The 20020-nt window shown below is 51.3% G+C and overlaps 1 protein-coding gene across 2 annotated transcripts; it reads left to right on the top strand.

Annotated features, from left to right (window-relative positions):
- Positions 1 to 464: 464 nt before the first annotated feature.
- Positions 465 to 17151, top strand: CABP1 (calcium binding protein 1). 2 transcript variants are annotated; one of them, XM_011964467.1, is made up of 7 exons: positions 465 to 636; positions 5969 to 6148; positions 9718 to 9748; positions 10019 to 10162; positions 10556 to 10665; positions 10896 to 11043; positions 16702 to 17151. In XM_011964467.1, the coding sequence occupies exons 1-7, from the start codon at positions 592 to 594 to the stop codon at positions 16725 to 16727; spliced, it is 684 nt and encodes a 227-aa protein (XP_011819857.1). In that variant the 5' UTR covers positions 465 to 591; the 3' UTR covers positions 16728 to 17151. The 2 variants fall into 2 exon arrangements, with proteins under 2 accessions (XP_011819857.1, XP_011819858.1); XM_011964468.1 differs by lacking the exon at positions 5969 to 6148 and having other exon boundaries at positions 467 to 636.
- The last annotated feature ends 2869 nt before the right edge of the window (positions 17152 to 20020 follow it).

Below are 20020 nucleotides of genomic sequence, written 5' to 3' on the forward strand. Positions count from 1 at the left end.
ACGTGTGTGTGTGCGCGCATACAAGGCTGGGAGCTGTGTGGCAGGCACCCTGGCTTCGGGGACCCAAACTAGCCAGCTTCCCTTTCTGGGCCTGCTGGCCTAATTCCCAGCCGCAGCTGCCATTCTGGGCCCCCCTCCCTGAGGCCATCTCCCTGCAGATTTGGCAGCGGGGAAAGGAGGGGCCGAGAGAAGGGGAGAGAACCAGAGAGAGGACTGAGTGCTAATCTGATGTAGATGATCCGGCAGCCTTCTCCAGCTTGGCTGCCCTCTGCCATCAGCTCTCCAGGTGATTTTCCCTGTGCCCTGCACTCTCCCCTTCTGCTTTCATCTCCTTAAGAAAGTGCCCAGAGAGTTAAACCCACACACAAACACACACAATCCACCCAAAAAAAAAAAAAAAATCAGAGAGCAGGAGCAGGCAGACGAGTAAGAGAGCACGCGCGCAAGAAAGGGCTCACATCCGTCCTGGAGGAAGAACGGCACAGACGGAGGGAGGCTGGGGTTGGCAGAGACTGGGACAGAAGTCCCTCAGCCCCCCAAGAGCCTCCTTCATGGACCCGGGAATCCCCAGAGGGGCTGCCTCAACTTAGGATGGGCAACTGTGTCAAGTCTCCACTGAGAAATCTCTCAAGGAAGGTATGTTTCTGGAGTTTCCAAGATCTGGGGCTGGGGATTGGGGGTGTCTTACCATCTGTCCCAGAGGTTGGGGACAGAAAGGGTGGCTGGAGCTTGCTACCCTTCCCAGGGGTTCTGTCCAGGGCTGCCTCCCTGCTCCTACCCCGGACACCCTCCTGCTGCCGTTTTCTGTGTCCAGGCTTTGGGCATGGGGGTGAGGGTGAAACTGTGTTTGGGAATTTATACAAGGCTTGGGAAAGAAACTGTGTAACTTTGGGGTTTCTGGGGTGTAAAATGAAAAGGGTGGAACCTTAAGATGTCAGTGAACTTGACTGGCACCTTAGTCATTCAAGGGACTGGCCAAGTTCCTTAAAACTGGCGAAATCTGAAGACCCTTCCCAGCAGCAAGGCCAGGGACTCATTCATATCCTTTGAGGGTCTGTGAGCCTCTCTGATGACCTCTAAGCCTTCAGAATTGTGGATTTTGAAGTAGATCTCATTGCTGCTGAAAGGAACCAAACGGAGTATATCCCCTTCTGCCCCAGTGATTCTTGAGTTAAGTCAGAGCATCTCAAACAGGACCCGAGTGGTTTTAGGGCCCAGGAGTTTTTCCATTAAGAAGGAGGCTGCCTGGGCGATGTGTTGAGCAGGGGTTGTATATAAGTCACTTTCTGTAGTGGCTTTATCGCTCATACACTTGGAATTTTTTTTTTTTTTTTTTTGCAAAAATTCCTTTTAGAAAGAAAATGCATCTTTCGTGCAAGGCTGGGTTTGCACCTATAGGGTTTTGGGTTAGGTGGGCTCTGCCTATTTTTCTAGCCCTCTGTAGCCAGGCCATAGAAGAGACTCAGATATTATTTAAAGGAAGAGGGAATGATGGGGTGGTTTTCTTCCAATTCTTCCATTTTCCAGAAAAGGAACTTCATTGACATTCAGAGGGAGGGGTTAAGTGACTTACCTGTGGCCTCGGGTGAGCTATTGGCATCTCTATCCCCAACCCCATCCTATCTCGGTCAGTTTAACAGCCTCTCAATTTAGGACATTTTGGGCTTTTCTGCTTGTCGTCTTCCTCATTTGGCTAAGCTGCTCACATCAAATTCCTTCTAATCTTTGCTGCTCCTTGGATCCTTCCAAGGGCTTGTTGTTTCTTCTGTGCACGCCTCCCCCATAATCTGGTGTCTTCTTAGGGGAGCCTTCTGCATCGGAAGTGGCCTCCGCGCTGTTTCAGAGAAGCAGAAAGTGATCTGAATTAGCCCTTGTAATAGGTTCCATCCAGAGCCTGAGGAAGTGAACTTAAGAACAAGAATCATCCTTCTGTCCCCCCCCATCCTCCCTTACACAACAATGTGCTTAAGAGTCAGACTACACAGGCCTCCTCTTTCTGGCCATGTGACCTTAGACAAATTACTTAACCTCTCTGTTCCTCGATTCCCTTGTCCATCCATCAGTTGGGCATACTAATATCCACCTCTTAAGGTGATTCTGAAAATGAAATAAAGTTCTGTGCACAGTGGCTGGCCTATAATAGTCAATAAATGTTAGTATTGTTGTCATCATAATCATAATTGTTCCACTCTGGGTTTTAGAGAAGAAGGATGGAGGAGAAACAGGGAATAGGAGAGATTTTCAGTCCATAGAGTAAAAGAGAAAAAAAACTTACTGCATTCAATTTCATGTTTCTATCATATTCTTAATAATTGCTTTTTTTTTTTCTAAATATCTACAACATACCTAATGCCTGTTATCTCATTTTCTCTTTTCCACTACATAGTCATTTTGGCTATTTTATAGAGAAAGAAGCTGGACTCAGAGATAGAGCCTTCCTAAGGTTACACGGTCGATAGGAAGCAGAGCTGGGATTTAAACCCTAGTCTGTATAAAATCAGAGCTGGCATTTTATTTTTATGTTTTCCTCTACGAGAGGCTGCCTCTCTCTTTCCCCTGCTGTCAGAAATGTTATTCATAGATTTCTGGATCTGACCTTAGAAGTCATCTAGTCCAAATTCCCGCTCAGTGCATCAGTCCCCTCCCCGCTCACCAGGCTCTCCCTCATTCAGCTTCTCCTTGAAGACCTTCATTCAGCGAGAGGGAGCTTTGACGTGCATACTCTTGGCCAGCTTGTGTTATTAGAAAGCTGTCAGGTCATGAGGCACGCTTGCCCCTCCTGTTGCTATGCCACACTTAGGAGACGTCACCTTGGTGCCAGGAGAAATTGTCTGTCCATGGGCCGCTGCCCACTTGGCTTCCTGAGCCGTATTTGGGGAACTGGAAATGGTGAGAGGCAGCCTGCACCAGGCTCAGAGCTGGGCAGGACCAGGCTGTCAGGTGCCATCATTGGCCAGAGATGAATTGCAGCCTCTGGGGCAACTTGGTGCCAGGCAGTATTATGATCAAGAGATGCAGTGGAAATTCCCCAGCCACCACTGCTCCATTCTTCATGGGAGCAAATTCCTCTCCATCCTTCTCATTTCTTCCTGATTGGCAGATGCTCCCCCACTTCCTTTGCAGCCAGAAGTAAATGCCTTCTGGCTCCCAATATCTCTTAAATTACATCACTACCACCACCATCATCATCGCCATCATTGCCATCACTATGGCAACTCTATTTATTCACCTCCTCTTGCCATGCCCTAGCCACCATGCGGAGCACTTGATGTGTATAACTCATTTACTTGTCGCAGGAATCCTGTGACTAGTCATGATCGTCTCCCACGGTATGGAGAAGGAAACTGGAGCACAGAGAGGTGAAATGACCTGCCCAAGGTCACACAGCAAGCAAGTGGCAGAGCCAGAATTTGTCCCTAAGACTGTTTGAGCCCAAAGCCAGCAGACTAAACTGCCTTTTAAAGTTTTTTTTGTTTTGTTTTGTTTGTTTTGAGATGGAGTCTCGCTCGGTCGCCCAAGCTGGAGTGCAGTGGTGCATCTCGGTTCACTGAAACCTCCGCCTCCTGGGTTCAGTGATTCTCCTGCCTCAGCCTCCCAAGTAGCTGGGATTATAGGCGCCCGCCACCACACCCAGCTAATTTCTGTATTTTTAGTAGAGATGGGGTTTCACCATGTTGGCAGGCTGGTCTTGAACTCCTAACCTCAGGTGATCCACCCGCCTCGGCCTCCCAAAGTGCTGGGATGACAGGCGTGAGCCGCCGCGCCCGGCCTGCCTCTCGGAGTTCTGTGCCACCTGCTGCCTCCCCACCTTCCTGGGTTATGCCATCTCTGAGCCAAGTGCAGAAGATTCAGCCAGAGACAAAAACGCTGACTCTCTGCAGACACCTCCTGAGACTGGTTCCTGGGTTCGGCCAGTCACTGTCATCTCAGGCATGCTTTGATCCACTATCCCAGACGGGAAGGTCTCTTGTTCTGCCTCGCTCTAGTCTTGTCTCGCTCTAGTCTAGGTCCTAGAAGTCTGAGTGAGTGAAGCCGAGGCTCTGAATCACAACCGTTTGGGATATCAAACTGGGGGGGGGCCCTCGGCCTGTCTGACATCCCTTAAGTTCTGGGATCACCTAAAATGGGCATTTATGGCACTCATCGAACTTGGCCCTGGAACTGAGTTCCTTCACCTCCAGCCTGAGAAGCTGCTTCCCCTTTGAGGAACCAGAATACTGCACCACCCTCTCTAGCCTGGAAGGGGCTTAGGAAGATGGAAGGGAGTCTCGGTCTGTAGCCCCATAGGGCTTTGGGGAGAGGAAGCAGGAGAGGACATGGTGGGCAGGGGCTTGTTCTGCGTCTCAGCCTGGAAGGACAGGCTGCCCCTAGGTTTTGGGATGTTCTCCTAGGCAGGGCCTTCTTTGCCTTGGAGGAATCTGGCTGCAAGTAGAATGCAGTAGGATGGAAGGATAGGGTGCGCAGACCTGCAGTTCTCAGACAAAGACGGCCCTCAGGGTTTCAGCTCCTGTCGCTCCTTGGGAAGGTCCTACTCTAGCCAAATCCCCCCACATTGAAGGAAGGTATGCCGGCTCCAGGCTGAAGGCAGAGTGCAGGAGCTGGATTCTGGAGGGGCACTGGGCGTCCCGGGAGGTCGGGGCGAACTGAATGTTGTGTCTGGATGCTGCTGTTGTCCTAAGGGGAAGGTCTGTGGGCAGTGCTGACTTTTTATAGCTGCATGGGAACCTTCAGGGCGGAGGACCGGCTGGTCAGGGCCTGGGAGCACAGCTATATTAGGTAAGCAGAGAAGGCCCCTGCCTTAGCCTCTAGAGGTCCGGCACTCTGGGCCAGGCAGGGAGCCAGGGAAGGCGGGAGGGAGGAAAAGAACTGGTGGATGGCAGAGAATATCTAGTCTTGAAATCACAAACTGGCTGGAATCCTACCTACAGCTGTGCCTTGTGTGGCCCACCCGGTGCTTTAAATCAGATCTGGTTACACTGGGCTGGAGTTAAGTAGTGCTACCTCTTCAGAGGGGGCACCATCTCAGGCTAGGTGCAGTGGCTGATGCCTGTAATCCCAGCACTTTGGGAGGCTGAAGCAGGAGGATCACCTGAGGTCAGGAGTTTGAGACCAGCCTGGCCAACATGGTGAAACCCCATCTCTACTGAAAATACAAAAAAAAAATAGCCATATGGTGGCGGGTGCCTGTAAACCTAGCTACTCGGGAGGCTGAGGCAGGAGAATCACTTGAATCTGGGAGTCAGAGGTTGCAGTGAGCCGAGATCACACCACTGCACTCCAGCCTGGGTGACAGAGTGCACTAGCCACCAAAAAAAAAAAAAAAAGGAGGGGGCACCGTCTCCACTTTGCCCCAGTCCCCCCCCTCACATCCTGCCTGCTTCATTTATGTCAGCAATGGCACCTGCGTGTGCAATCTCCGGTCTGGCAGACCAGCCAAGCCTGGTCTCCATGCTGCCAGCTCCGATTGCCCTCACAGCCTTCCAGCGGGGATCTGGCTGGGGTAGGGCAAGTCCGTTTGGGAGCTGGGAGGAATGACTTAGCCCTGGAGATTGATTGAACTGGGATGTTGGGAGCATTTTGGAAAAGGATGTTGTTTCACTAGGCTCTGAGTGAACACTTGCCATTGATGAGAATAGAAGCCCCCCGCTGCTCCTGTCTCTTCATGCACATGGGTGTGTGAGTCTGTGCATATGTGTGTGCCTATGTGTGTGTGTGTTTGTGCACGTGCGCATGTGCCACACAGAGGGCATCACATTCAGCTCTCGCCGGAACCACCATTTCCGTCAAGGATTGGAGACTCTGTCTGTTGGACCGATTTGATGCCTGTGCACGCTCAGGGCTCTCTGAACCCCACTCCTTGACTCTCAGGGTCCCCTCTTGCGGAAAGCCCCTCCCGGGACCAGGAGCCAGGCTGGGCAGGGAGGTGACAACCTGCCTCTCTTTTGCATTTGCTTGGTGTTGGCTGAAGATGTGCCAGGAGGAACAGACCAGCTACATGGTGGTTCAGACGAGCGAGGAGGGGCTGGCGGCCGACACCGAGCTCCCAGGACCGCTCCTGATGCTGGCCCAGAACTGCGCAGTCATGCACAACCTGCTGGGCCCTGCCTGCATTTTCCTGCGCAAGGGCTTCGCTGAGAACAGGCAGCCTGTACGTAAGTTGGCCCAGTGGAGCCCGCTGAACTCGGCTTCACAGGGCGTGAGGAGGTGCTGGGAAGAAGAAGGAGTCTATACAGAGCTCACACCCCCAACTTGTGAATCTGATCCCCAAAGTTTTCCACTCATGGCTACAAAGTGCTGGTGAGTCCATATCCACCAGCAGGATAATAATAATAAAAATAATATCAGATACATTGTTATGAGCACTTACTAGGTGAGCCCTGTGCCTAGTGTGTTGGCGGACTGCCTCATTTAAGCCTCAGAGCAACTCTAAGGGGTAGGTGCTTTTATCGTCCCCATTTTACAGATGAGAAAACTGACTTGGGCTGGGCACAGTGGCTCACACCTATAATCCCAGCACTTTGGGAGGCCTAGGTGGGTGGATCACTTGAGGTCAGGAGTTTGAGACCAGCCTGGCCAACATGGTGAAAGCCCATCTCTACTAAAATACAAAAATTAGCTGGGCGTGGTGGTTCATGCCTGTAATCCCAACTACTCGGGAGGCTGAGGCAGGAGAATCGCTTGAACCCAGGAGGCAGAGGTTGCAGTGAGCCAAGATCACGCCACTGCACTCCAGCCTGGGCAGCACAGTGAGACTCCATCAAAAAACAAAAGAAAGAAAGAGAAAGAAAACCGACTTGCAGAGGTCACATCCTCAAGGTAACAGCTTGGTGGTGGTAGAGGTAGGGTTCACACTTGGATAGTCTGACTCAAGAACCTCTTGTGCTCCTAACGACAACTCTGTATACGTGGCACTATCCGGTAGAACTTTCTACAATGATGGAAATATTCTAAATTCCGTGCTGTCTGATACAGTAGCCACTAGCCACATGTGGCTATTGACCACTTGAAATGTGGCTAGTGCAACTAAGGAACTGAATTATGGATTTTATGTTATTCTTACTCAAATTTACATAGCCACATGTGACTAGCGGCTACTGAATTGGCCAGCTTTCTACAAGTAGCTAAATAGTTCAAAGAGAGGAGAGGACTAATGAGGATGTTATAGAGGTAAATATTTGTAGGTTGCATTTATTGAATGCCACATGCTAAACATTTTAATAGCTTGTCTCACTGAATGCACACTAAGGCCCTGTGAAGTGGGAAATGGTATTAACCCATTTTACAGATGAGGAGACTGTGGCTCAAACAACAGAGTGACCTGCCTGAGGAAGCAGATCTGAGCTTCATACTCAGGTCTGTCTGCCTCTAGGGCCCAAGTGTGTCTCCCCAACCACATGAATTGGGGAGAAAGGCATGTTCCTGCACCGCATTCCCACCTGACCCTGAGTTGCTGCATGTGATCTTCCTGGCACATTAGTGGGCATCCCTGGCTCTACTCCAGGGCAGAGAACACACATTGCTACTGCTGTGCCCGGGGAGTGTGATCCGAGGACCAGCCATCAGTGCTCAGCAGACCGGCTCTGGTGGCGGGCACAGGCCGTGAAGGGGCACCCGGCTTTGGTGCCCCCTGGGCTCTGGGTGTACAGGAGGAACGGAAGGGGCTGCGATGGAGTCAGCAATGCCTGTTCCTCCTGAGTCCTGCAGAACTGGGCCCTGGAGAAGTGGGAGGCTGCTTAAAGCCTGATGCGTGGGGTCCTCGGGGGTGTGCTCTGCACGTCTGTGTACACACGTGCTTACTCGCTCGCTTTCACTGACTGCCGGGATGACCCGTTGCACAAAACATCCTTTTTGAATGGTTTTTCCAACACATATGGGTTTGTGCTGGAATGACTGCGACCTACCCTTGAGCCAGGCACCATGACCAGCTTTTTTTGTTTGTTTGTTTGTTTTTGAGACAGAGTCTGACTCTCTTGCCCAGGCTGAAGTTCAGTGGTACAATCTTGGCTCACTGCAATCTTCACCTCCCAGGCTCAAGTGATTCTCCTGCCTCAGCCTCCCGAGTAGCTGGGACAACAGGCATGCACCACCATGCTTGGCTAACTAAAACAGGTGTTTTTTTTTTTTTTGTAGAGATGAGGTCTCACTATATCGCCCAGGCTGGTCTCGAACTCCTGGTTTCAAGTGATCCTCTTGCCTTGGCCTCCCAAAGTGCTAGGATTACAGGCGTGGGCCACCATGTCTGGCCCATGGCGAACTTTATAGGCGAACGTCCATGCAGTCATCTCAGAGACACGCCTCCCTTCGGGTGACTCCTACCCCCGGCCTGGCGGAGCTGGGAGCTTGCAGTCTGCTCCCTCCAACGTCACACACACTCTCAACGCTGTCCTGCCACACAGAGCCACGTCTGAGCTCTTGGTCCTATGCACCTGGTTGTCCCATGAGATGTGACTCAGCAGCCCTTCCCTTTCTAGATGATCTGCAGATTTTCTGGTGTTGTCTTTTGTCCTGGGGCCAGTTTGGAGTGACTGTCTCCACCCACCCTGGCCCCGTTGGCTGGAACGGCCTGCATGCACAGTGGAGGTGCCACACGCTCACTATGGTATGCCTGCATGTCTGTGTTCACGAGAGGTATGCCCACAGCTGTGCGAGCCTCTTCAGGATGGGCACACCTGCCTGGTGTTCTCCCTGCCCAAAGGCAGAGAGCTGCAACACGGGGGAGGCTGGACGCTGAAGGCCACTTTTAGAGTGTACTAACCAGGTCCAGCTGGGCACCTGTACCCATTTCATGCCCGTCTGTCTCCCTCCTGGGCAGGCCTGGGACAACTGGCACCTCACCAACCTGAGCTTCCTCCAGGCCTGCTCCTCGGAGATGTCTCTGCCATCTGTTCTGACGCCTGGATTCGGGGTTGCCTTGATTGCGCAGGAGACCTGGGCACTACTTGAGGTTGGAGACATGTGCTTTTTGGACCCTGGCTGCAGCCAGAAGCACTGGTGGCCCCTGGGGTCCTATATGGTGTCCTGTGACAGGGCAACGTATAAGGATGGGGCTCAAATTGGAGAAGGTGGGGCTGTGCCTGCTTCCCAGGCACTGCCCCATTCTGCTGCCACGTCTCCTCCTGATTCCTCCCTGTCCTCCTACCCCCACTTCAGGATGGCCCTGCCTTCTCTCCCCTCCGGCGCCTCATCTGTTGTCTTGCAGCCTCTGTCGCCCTGCTCTTCCTGTTTCATTGGGTGGTGCTCTCTTCTCCCTGTTGTGGCCTCCCTGGACCCTGTTTTATTTGCAGGTTTTTGCCACCAGACCAACTCTGTTCCCTGACTCATTCTTTTTTTTTTTTTTTTTTTTTTTGAGACAGGGTCTCACTCTGTTGCCCAGGGTGACAGAGTGCCATGGTACCATCACAGCTCACTACAGCCTCAAACTCCTGCTCATCCATTCTTGTATCTGGAACAAGGGGCTGGAGGCGCAGAGGTTCTGTGCCCAGACTGGTGGGGCTGGTGGCTCCTTGGGAATCTCTTGTTAGCGGTCCAGGAGCTTCCATGTCTAAGCGAGATGTGGGGCTTTCTTTTCCCTTCAAGGATCCGATCCAGGCACACTTCTGCTGCATCCTCGTCACCTCCTACCCAGTGCCTGCTGCCAGTTGGATGGCCCCCAGGTTAGATATTTTGTGACTTCCAGGTCCCTTGTCGTGGCTAATAGGACATGTTCTTTTGTTTCAGGATAGATCACTGCGACCAGAGGAAATCGAAGGTAAAACTTGGCCCCTTGGGGGAAAGGACTGCCTAACCCTCCATGAAGGTGTGGGAAGGGAGGTTGATGGGAAGAGAGGCCCCCGGGAACGGGCTATCTTCTGTGAAACCAGCTGCTGAAGGTGTGCACAGAAGGCAAGAGAAATACCCCAGCATCCTGGGAAGCTCCTGGGCCCCTCTTTCCACGCTGGTGGGCCTTTGGGCTGCCTTTGCCCACAGAGGATCTGCAGGTCCTACCCCCAACGACATCCACCTTTGCTGACTTCCCCAGAGCTCCGAGAGGCCTTCAGAGAATTCGACAAGGACAAGGATGGCTACATCAACTGCCGGGACCTGGGCAACTGCATGCGCACCATGGGCTACATGCCCACTGAGATGGAGCTCATCGAACTGTCCCAGCAGATCAACATGAACCGTGAGTCCCTCTACCAGGCACCTGTGTCCCTTCCGGTCCTCACCCTTGCTGTCCTCTGCAGTCAGACAGGACTGGCTTCAAATTCTGCATCCACCTCTTTCCAGCTCTGTGATCTGGGGCCAACGACTTACCCTCTCTGAACCTCAGTTTCCTCACCTGTAAAATGAGGGCCGAATTGGAGGAGTGGAGCCCAGAAAGTAGATTAGGGAATATCTGTAAAACAGCCCAATAACTGGCTCACAGGAAGAACTGAACAGAGGGCTCCTGTTATTATTAAGTTTTTCTCTGTCTGATGAGCAGTTCAAGGAGGGGTTGCCCATTCTGTCAGTTGTCTACTTGGAGACAGGGAATGGGTATTATCGGGGATGACCTAGCCCTTTCCTCTTTTTCCAGTGGGTGGCCACGTAGATTTTGATGACTTCGTGGAGCTAATGGGGCCTAAACTCCTGGCAGAGACAGCAGATATGATTGGTGTAAAGGAACTGCGAGATGCTTTCCGAGAGGTAACGGGCAGAGGCAGGCAGGCATGGGGGCAGCTATTGGAATCCTATCTGCAGGATAAATGCTTCAAAAGAAGCCTGAGCCCCAAGTCCCAGATCAGGGGAGGGAGCTTGGGCAGAGAAAGGTCTCTGGTAAAGGGGGAAATGACACTGGAGAAGGAGCTCAATTTTGGGACCTGATGCTGCCAATCGCCATGTTGGGGCAACCTCTCCTTCCTTCCTGCCTTCTCTAGTTTGACACCAATGGTGATGGGGAAATAAGCACCAGTGAGTTGCGAGAGGCTATGAGGAAGCTCCTGGGCCATCAGGTGGGACACCGAGACATAGAGGAAATTATCCGAGATGTGGACCTCAATGGGGATGGACGAGTGGACTTTGAAGGTAGGTGGGGCTTGAAAGTGGGAGAGAAGCAAGCCAGCAGTGGCCATCCATGGAGCCCTCCGATTGTGTATCCATCATGTAACCTATCAATCCACTCTAACTTTCCAACCCCCAGCCCTTTCATCCTCCTATCCCTCCACCCACGCCCCCCTCTAATCCACCTCCCATTCCTTCCCCATGCATCTCTTCATGCATCTATCCATCCATCCTCTATCCATCCTCTACCTTTCCATCCATCTGTCCATTTATCCATCCATCCATTCATCTACCTATCTGTCCATCATCCATCCATCCATTTATCCATTCATCCATCCATTCATCCATCCATCCATCTACCCATCCATCCATCCATTTGTCTACGTATCTATCCATCTGTCCATCCATCCATCCATCCATCCATCCATCCATCCATCCATCTATCCATCCATCTGTCCATCCATCCATCCATCCATCCATCCATCCATCCATCTATCCATCCATCTGTCCATCCATTCATCTACCTATTCATCTATCTGTCCATCTTTTCGTATCTGTCTCTCTGTCGCTCCATCTTTTCTTTTTTTTGTTTTTTTTGAGACAGAGTCTTGCTCTGTCACCAGGCTGGAGTGCAGTGGCACCATCTTGGCTCACTGCAACTTCTGCCTCCTGGGTTCAAGCAATTCTCCTGCCTCAGCATCCCAAGTAGCTGGGACTACAGGTGCATGCCGCCATGCCCGGCTAATTTTTGTTTTTAATTTTTTTGTATTTTAGTAGAGGCGGGGTTTCACCATGTTGCCCAGGCTGGTCTCGAACTCCTGAGCTCAAGCAATTCACCCGCCTCGGCCTCCCAAAGTGCTAGGATTATAGGCATAAGCCACCGTGCCCAGCCCTATCTCTCCATCTTTTCATCTGTTTATCTTCTTATCTGTCCAGATGCCTATTTATCCATTCCTCCATCTCTAAACAATCATTCCTGTAGCCATTTATCCATGCATTTATCTGTCCATTCATGCATCTATTAATTCTTCTCTACATTCATCCATGAATCTATCCACATATTCATCTACTCATATCGATCTCTCTATGCATTCGTACTTCCATGCTTCCATTCACACATTCACGTGCATATACTTCTACCCATACTTGCATTGATCTATGCATCTATCTGTTCTGTCATTTCCCCATCTATATCCAGCTACTCATCCATTCACCCATCCCTGTGTCCATCTGCACCCATCCTTCTCTGTCCATTTGTCTGTCTACCCACTCATGCATCCATCCACAGTAGGTGTTTTCTGAACATTATGTTCCTCAACTTAACACTCAGGCTCCCTAAAATCTGACCACAGCTCACCTCCCCAGCCGCAACTCACAGTCCTTCATTCGCACTCCACCAAAATACCTGTGACCAGTGAACCTGCTAGGGTCTCTCTTGAATACTCTGATTTTTTTGCCAGGAGGGCCTTTTTTTTTTTTTTTTTTTTAGACAGAGTCTCACTCTGTTGCCCAGGCTGGAATGCAGTGGCAGGATGGTGGCTCACTGCAAACTGCATCTCCCGGATTCAAGTGATTCTCCTGCTTCAACCTCCCAAGTAACTGGGATTACAGGCTCCCACCACCATGCCCAGCTAATTTTTGTATTTTTAGTTGAGACGGGGTGTCACCGTGTTGACCAGGCTAGTCTTGAACTCCTGACCCCAAGTGATCCACCCGCCTCAACCTCCCAAAGTGCTGGGATTACAGGCATGAGCCACTGTGCCTGGCCACCAGGAGGGCTTTTATCCTATTCTTCACCTGGGCTAAGTTCTGTTAGCCCAAGGGACATTCTTCATGACCCGACAGTGGGACTCCTTCCTCTAGCACCTTCCCTGGTTCCTCAAACTGAACTTCCTCTTTTCCGGGTTTTCACAGCACTTCAGACTCACCTGTTCTTCACACTGACCCCTAACTGCTGGTTAGAGTTGTCTTCCCAATTGACTCTGAACCTTGAAAGAAGAACCCTATTTTTTAAATATCTGCATTTCCTGCGTAACACAGCTAGTGTTCAGTAAAAGCTTATTTATTTATTTATTATTTTAAGACAGGTCTTGCTCTGTCACCCAGGCTGGAGTGCAGTGGCATAATCGCGGCTCACTGCAATCTCTGCCTCCCGGGTTCAAGTGATTTTGTGCCTCAGCCTCCCGAGTAGCTGGGACTATAGGTGCCCACCACCATGCTCGGCTAATTTTTTGTATTTTTAGTAGAGACAGGGTTTCACCATGTTGGCCAGGCTGGTCTCGAACTCCTGGCCTCAAGTGATCCACCCGCCTTGCCCTCCCAAAGTGCTGGGATTATAGGCATGAGGCACAGCACCCAGCCTCAAAGGCTTTCTTTTTAAAGAATCAATAATAATCATAATAGTTATCATTTACTGTACACTTATGTGCAGTCATTGTACTAAGTAGCTTTACACATACTATTACATTTAATTATCACAGTGACCCTATGGGTTGCATTATTATAACCTCGCATTACAGATGAGGAAACTGAGGCTCAGAGAAGTAATAGAACTAGCTCAAGATTGCCCGCCTATTAAGAGGCAGAGCTGGGGCACAGCCCCAGGCCTGAAATCACAGCAGAATGCAGTCTTGTGCATGACACCATGCGAGGCACTAGGGGATACAGGGAAAGGGTAAAATGTTGACTCTGCGCGCCAGGAACTTGCATGCTGAGCAGAAAGACAAGAGAAGCATGTGCCAGAGATTGTGAGTGTCCAGAACACAAAGGTTGGGAGGTTTTCTCTCAGGAGCAGTCAGCCTTCAAGGCCGGGGAGCGTGGATAGTTGGATAGAAGGCCTTATTGTCACCAGATCTGAAAATCTCAGGTCTCCCTGTATCCAGGTAGTGCCCACCACAGATGATAGCCTTGCTCTTGAAAGCCTGGCATCCCCCATTCATCCTACGAAGATGCATTGTCAATCTGCTGTGTGCTAAGATCTGGTCTCTGCCTCGAAGCACCCAAGCCCAGCAAGAAAACCAGAGAAAACCATAGCATAATCCATGTGTGCTGGGGGAAACACAGGGGGCTGCGACAGAGGGGGCACCTGTGCCAGGCTGCAGAGAGGGATTAGGGAAGACTTCCTGGAGGAGGTTATAAACAATCAGAGCCCCCCAAAATGAGAAGAGCCATCAGGTGAGAGGGAAGGGCAGGTATTTACCCAAATGAGTTGAAAACCTATATCCACACAAGTCTGTACGTAGATGCTTATAGCAGCTTTATTCATAATTGTCCAAACTTGGAAACAACCAAGGTGTCCTTTCAGTAAGTGACGGATAAACTGTGGTACATCCAGACAATGGGATATTGCTCAGTGCTAAAAAGAGATGAGCTAGGCTGGGTGCGGTGGCTCATGCCTGGAATCTCAGCACTATGGGAGGCCAAGGCGGGCAGATCACTTGATGCCAGGAGTTTGAGACCAGCCTGACCAACATGGTGAAACCCTGTCTCTATTAAAAATACAAAAAAATTAGCTGGGTGTGGTGGCACGCACCTGTAATCCCAGCTGCTTGGGAGGCTGAGACACAGAATCACTTGAACCTGGGACGCAGAGGTTATAGTAAGCTGAGATGGCACCACTGCACTCCAGCCTGGGCGACAGAGCAAGGCTCTGTCTCAAAAAAAAAAAAAAAAAAAGAGAGAGAGAGAGAGAGATGAGCTATCTAGCCATGAAAAGACGTGGTGAAGAGGGGACACAAATGCATATTACTAAGTGAAAAACCAATCTGAAAACACTGCATACTATATGATTTCGTCTATATGACGTTCTGGAAAAGGCAAAACTATGGAGTCAGTAAAAAGATCAGTGGTTGCAAGGGGTTACAGGGAGGGAGGGATGAATAGGCAGAGCAGAGAGGATTTTTAGGGCAGTGAAACTATTCTGTATGAGGCCAGGTACAGTGGCTCATGCCTGTAATCCTAGCATTTTGGGAGGCCGAGGCAGGAGGATCACTTGAGGTCAGGAGTTTGAGACCAGCTTGGGCAACATGGCAAAACCCTGTCTCTACTAAATACACAAAAACAAAATTAGCCAAGTGTGGTGGCGTATGCCTGTAGTCCCAGCTACCTGGAGAGTTGAGGCGGCAGGATTGCTTGAGCCTGGGAGGTCGAGGCTATAGTGAGCCGAGATTGTGCCACTGTACTTCAGCCTGGGTGACAAAGTGAGACCCTGTCTCAAAAATAAATAAAAAGAAAAAGAAACGATTCTGTAAGATACAACAGCAGAGGATGCATGTCATTATACGTTTGTCCGAACTCATAGAATGTGCATCGCCAGCAGTGAACCCTGATGTAAACTGTGGTCTCCGGGTGATAGCGATGTGTGGGCGTAGGTCGCTCAGTTATAACAAATGCACCCTCTGTGTGGAATGTGGTCGGGGTGGGAGGCTATGCATATGTGGCGACAGGGGTTGCAGACAAAAATCTCCATACTTTCTACTCCATTTGGCTGTAAACCTAAAATTGCCCTTAAAAAGAGAGGCAGGCGCGGTGGCTCACGCCTGTAATCCCAGCACTTTGGGAGGCCGAGGCGGGCGGATCACGAGGTCAGGAGATCGAGACCATCCTGGCTAACACGGTGAAACCCCGTCTCTACTAAAAACACAAAAAATTAGCCGGGCATGGTGGCGGGCGCCTGTAGTCCCAGCTACTCGGCAGGCTGAGGCAGGAGAATGGCGTGAACCCAGAAGGCGGAGCTGGCAGTGAGCTGAGATCGCGCCACTGCACTCCAACCTGGGCAACAGAGTGAGACTCCGTCTCAAAAAAAAAAAAAAAAAGAGAGAGAGAGAGAGAGAGAGAGAAGGGGCTGGGCACGGTGGCCACACCTGTCATCCCAGCACTTTGGGAGGCCAAGGCAGGAGGATTTCTAGAGCCCTGGAGTTTGACGTTAGTGAGCTATAATCATGCCACTGCGCTCCAGCCTGGGCGACAGGCGAGACTCTGTCTCTACATTAAAAAAAAAAAAAAGAAGAAGAAGAAGGGAGGGGGTACAAGTTGGGCTTTCAGAAAAGCTGAGAGGAGACCAGCCTGGCCAACATGGTGAAACCCTGTCTCTACTAAAAGTACAAAAATTAGCCCAATGTGGTAGTGCACAGCTGTAGTCCCAGCTACTCCGGAGGCTGAGGCAGGAGCATCGCTTGAACCCAGGAGGTGGAGGCTTCAGTGAGCTGAGATTGCATCACTGCACTCCAGCCTGGGTGACAGAGTGAGACTCCATCTCAAAAAAAAAAAAAAAAAAAAAAAAAAAAAAAATGCTGAGAGGTGAGAGAGAGAGAGAGAGAGGGAGAGAGAGCGAGCCAGCTGCATTGAGGGGCCAAAAAGATCTGCGTAGTTGGAGCACATAGGTTGGGAGTTAGCCTGAGAGAGATGGCTGGAGATGTCAGCTAGGGCCAGATCAGGGAGGGCCCTGAGGCTGTCAGGAGATTGGAGATTTTCCAGTGGAGAGCCGTGGGACGTTTACGCAGGGGTCAGATCCGCAGATTCGAACCCTCTAGCTGGCTGCTGTGTGGATGGATTGGAGGGGGCGGAATGGATGGGGGACCAGCACAGAGTTGGGGCAGTGGCAATGGGGAGGGGTCTGAAGGCAGCACCCTGGGGAGGCCTTTGGCTGCCGCTTGCTCCCCAGCTGCTCCTCTACCCTTCCAGAGTTTGTCCGGATGATGTCCCGCTGAGGCCGCGGGGGCCCCTCCAGGACTGCCAAGCTCCCAATGGCGGGGCGAAGAGGAGCCAGAGCTTGCCTCACCCGCCGTAGCCGCCGAGAGCCCAGGATGTATTGGCGGATGGGGCCTGCCTGCACCCCGGGGAGGCGCCCACCCCGGACCCCCACCCCTCCGCACTGTGAAAGACTCACTCCTGCAACTGGAAAGCGGGGGCGCCCGCCGACGAGGAGGCCACCGTGCCAAGCCGGCAGAGGTCATGCCAGGCGCCAAGGGCCATGTGCCCAGCTGCTGCTGGCTGGGTGGGCCAGGGAGCCCGCCAGCAGATCCCACACAGCATGTCCGCCCCAGGGCAAAGCCTCCCACCTTCGCTCTGCGCCCCTCCCAGCTCGCCTCAGCCCTGTTATCTCAGAACCAATAAAAATATTTCCAAGAGCAAGACGGCCGTGATGGTCTTTCCTCCTTGGGCCTGGTTAGATGACCCTCATGTTTCCTGAGCACCAACTGCATACCCAGAACCAGCTGTCCTGAGCACCAACTGCATACCCAGAACCAGCTGAGCATTTCTGCATTTGGCATTTTTTATTTGTTTATTTATTTCAAAACGAAGTCAGATGAGGGTTCTTTTGACCTTCCTATGTTTTCTGTTTTGAGACAGGGTTTAGCTCTGTCACCTGGGCTGGAGTGCAGTGGCATGATCTCGGCTCACTGTAACCTCCACTTCCCAGGTTCAAGCAATTCTCCTGCCTCAGCCTCCCAAGCAGCTGGGATTACAGGCGCCCGCCACCATGCCTGGCTAATTTTTGTATTTTTAGTAGAAATGGGGTTTCACCATGTTGGGCAGGCTGGTCTCAAACTCCTGACCTCAAGTGATCTGCCCTCCTGGGCCTCCCAAAGTGCTGGGATTCCAGGCATGAGCCTCCTTGCCTGGTCAACATACATTTATTGAGTACCTATTATGTACTCGGTGACTTCCATTCTCATCCGTTGGCCAGAACCTGGGACTGCTAAGGGAGACTGAAGAATGTAGTCAGTTATTTAGCTGGGTACTCAGCTTCCCCAAACAAAATCAGGTTCTATAAGAAGAGAAGCATCCAGCAGGGTCTGTATCACTTCTGACTTTCTGGAACTTCCATACTGGTTGGAGAGACAGACATGAGAGAAACACATCATATAGGATTACAAATTGGGATACTGCTATTAAGTAAAAATACAGGGACCTTTGGCAGGCCTGGCCTCCTCTAGGGAGGTCAGAAAAGGCTTGGCTAAGGAAGTGAAGACACGGGTTTTGCCCTGGAGGAAATCCCAGTGTGTGCGGACAGACAGATATAGATACAGCTACCATTGTCCAGGCACGGTGGCTCACGCCTGTAATCCCAGAACTTTGGGAGGCTGAGGCGGGAGGATCACTTGAGTTCAGGAGTTCAAGACCAACCCGGCCAAATGGTAAAACCGTGTCTCTACAAAATAGAAAAATTAGCCGGGCGTGGTGGCACGTGCCTGGAGTCCCAGCTACTTGGGAGGCTGAGTCAGGAGAATCGCTTGAACCCAGGAGGTGGAGGCTGCAGTGAGCCAAGATCATGCCAGTGGGTGACAGAGCGAGACTCTGTCTAAAAAAAGAAAGAAAGAGCTGCCACCCTCTCTGCTGCGTGGGAAGATGTGTAGCCGATAGGCCCAGGGTTTGCTTGCTGTGTGACTTAGGGCCGGTCGCATCTCCTCTCTGAACCTCAGTTTCCTTATGTGTAATGTGGAGATGATAAAGGATGGGGTCAGTGCATAGCAAATGCCCTCAGGGCATTGCATGGCATCGCACACCCCAGGAACTGCTATTCAGACTACAGTGGAATCATGCCATTGAAAAGACCCCTTGTAATTCATTTCTATAAGCGAAGTCTTAAAGGAGCCCAAAGGAGAAATTTGTGGTTAGAAGTTGTTCAGAGTCTTAGGTTTGGGGCACACTTGGGCAGGTGTGTGGGGTGGCCGGTGTACTCAAGCCATTGGTTCCCAAACCTTAGCATACAGCAGAATCGCCTGGAGCATTTGTGAAGCCCAGATCTGGGCCACCCCCGCAGTGATTCTGATCCTATGTCTGGGGTGCGGTCCATGAATGTGCATTTCTTACAAGTTCCCAGAGGATGCTGATGCTGCCAGTCCGTGGACAACAAGCTGAACAGCACTGCTGTAAATCCTAGACACAAGGGAGGCTGGTGTGCCTCCAGGCAGCCAGGGGAGGCTGCGGGGCTGACGGCTGGGGGTGGGAGGTGGGCAGAGCATCTCCTGCCCCCTGTGCTGCCGCAGAGGGACGATGCGTATTCTCAGACCTGGCAGGGAATGTGGAGGATCGTGGGCCCCAGTCAGAGGCCCGGGTAATCCTCATGTCCCCGAGGTCAGTGGGGCTCGGAGCTTCAAATTCACTTTAATAATCCAATTCTGAGACTAAGCCCTTGGCTCTGTGCCCTGCTAGGCAGGCCTGCAGCCCTGCCTGCCTCTGTACTAGCTTGGCTCTGACCAGAGACTCCAGAGTTTCACTGTTTCAGAAACACAGTGGACTTGTAGGGCAATTTGCAGGAAGAGGGCTTCTGTAGACATCTCTATCAGCTGGCAGGGTGAGCCCCCAGGAGCACCACTCAGGATAGACTTAGGGATAAACTAGGACTCCTTTGTCCCCACTGTGTGGCTGCCTAAAATCAAAGACGTGGGAAGCCTGGTCAACATGGTGAAACCCCGTTGGTACTAAAAATACAAAAATTAGCCAGGCGTAGTGGTGCCTGACTGTAATCTCAGCTATTAGGGAGTTTAAGGCAAGAGAATTGCTTGAACACAGGACGCAGAGGTTGCAGTGAACCGAGATCCCACCACTTCACCCTAGCCTGGGCAACACAGTGAGACTCTGTCTAAAAAATAATAATAAAATCATAGATATGCCAGTTGTGATGAAGGAAGTGGAGAATGTAGCCAGGCTGCTGTCCAGAGGCCCCTTCACGCTCAGGGTAGGGGGGCCCAGGGCAGGCCTCCTGCCTTCTCCCATGCTGAAGCCAGGACTCCTCCCCATTAATTTGTCTTTTTGTTGGTTTGTTAATTTTAAAATTATTTTTGTTTGCTTTTGTTTTTTGTTTTGGCTCCTGCCAGAAAATGATCTTTTGTTTGTTTGTTTGTTTGTTTGCTTTGCTTTGTTTCTTTGTTTATTTGAGAGACAGGGTTTCACTCTGGCATCTAGGCTGGAGTACAGTGGTGGGATCATAGCTCACTGCAGGCTTGAACTCCTTGGCTCAAGCGATCCTCCTGCCACAGCCTCCTGCATAACTAGG

The sequence above is a fragment of the Mandrillus leucophaeus genome, unplaced genomic scaffold (assembly GCF_000951045.1).
Source record: "Mandrillus leucophaeus isolate KB7577 unplaced genomic scaffold, Mleu.le_1.0 Scaffold7, whole genome shotgun sequence".
Taxonomy (NCBI): Eukaryota; Metazoa; Chordata; class Mammalia; order Primates; family Cercopithecidae; genus Mandrillus; species Mandrillus leucophaeus.

Coding starts and splice junctions, on each gene's coding strand:
- CABP1 (XM_011964467.1), top strand. CDS start 592: ATGGGCAACTGTGTCAAGTCTCCACTGAGAAATCTCTCAAGGAAG. Junction 9,749..10,018: donor GCGACCAGAGGAAATCGAAG/GTAAAACTTGGC, acceptor TGACTTCCCCAG/AGCTCCGAGAGGCCTTCAGA. Junction 10,666..10,895: donor TGCGAGATGCTTTCCGAGAG/GTAACGGGCAGA, acceptor TGCCTTCTCTAG/TTTGACACCAATGGTGATGG.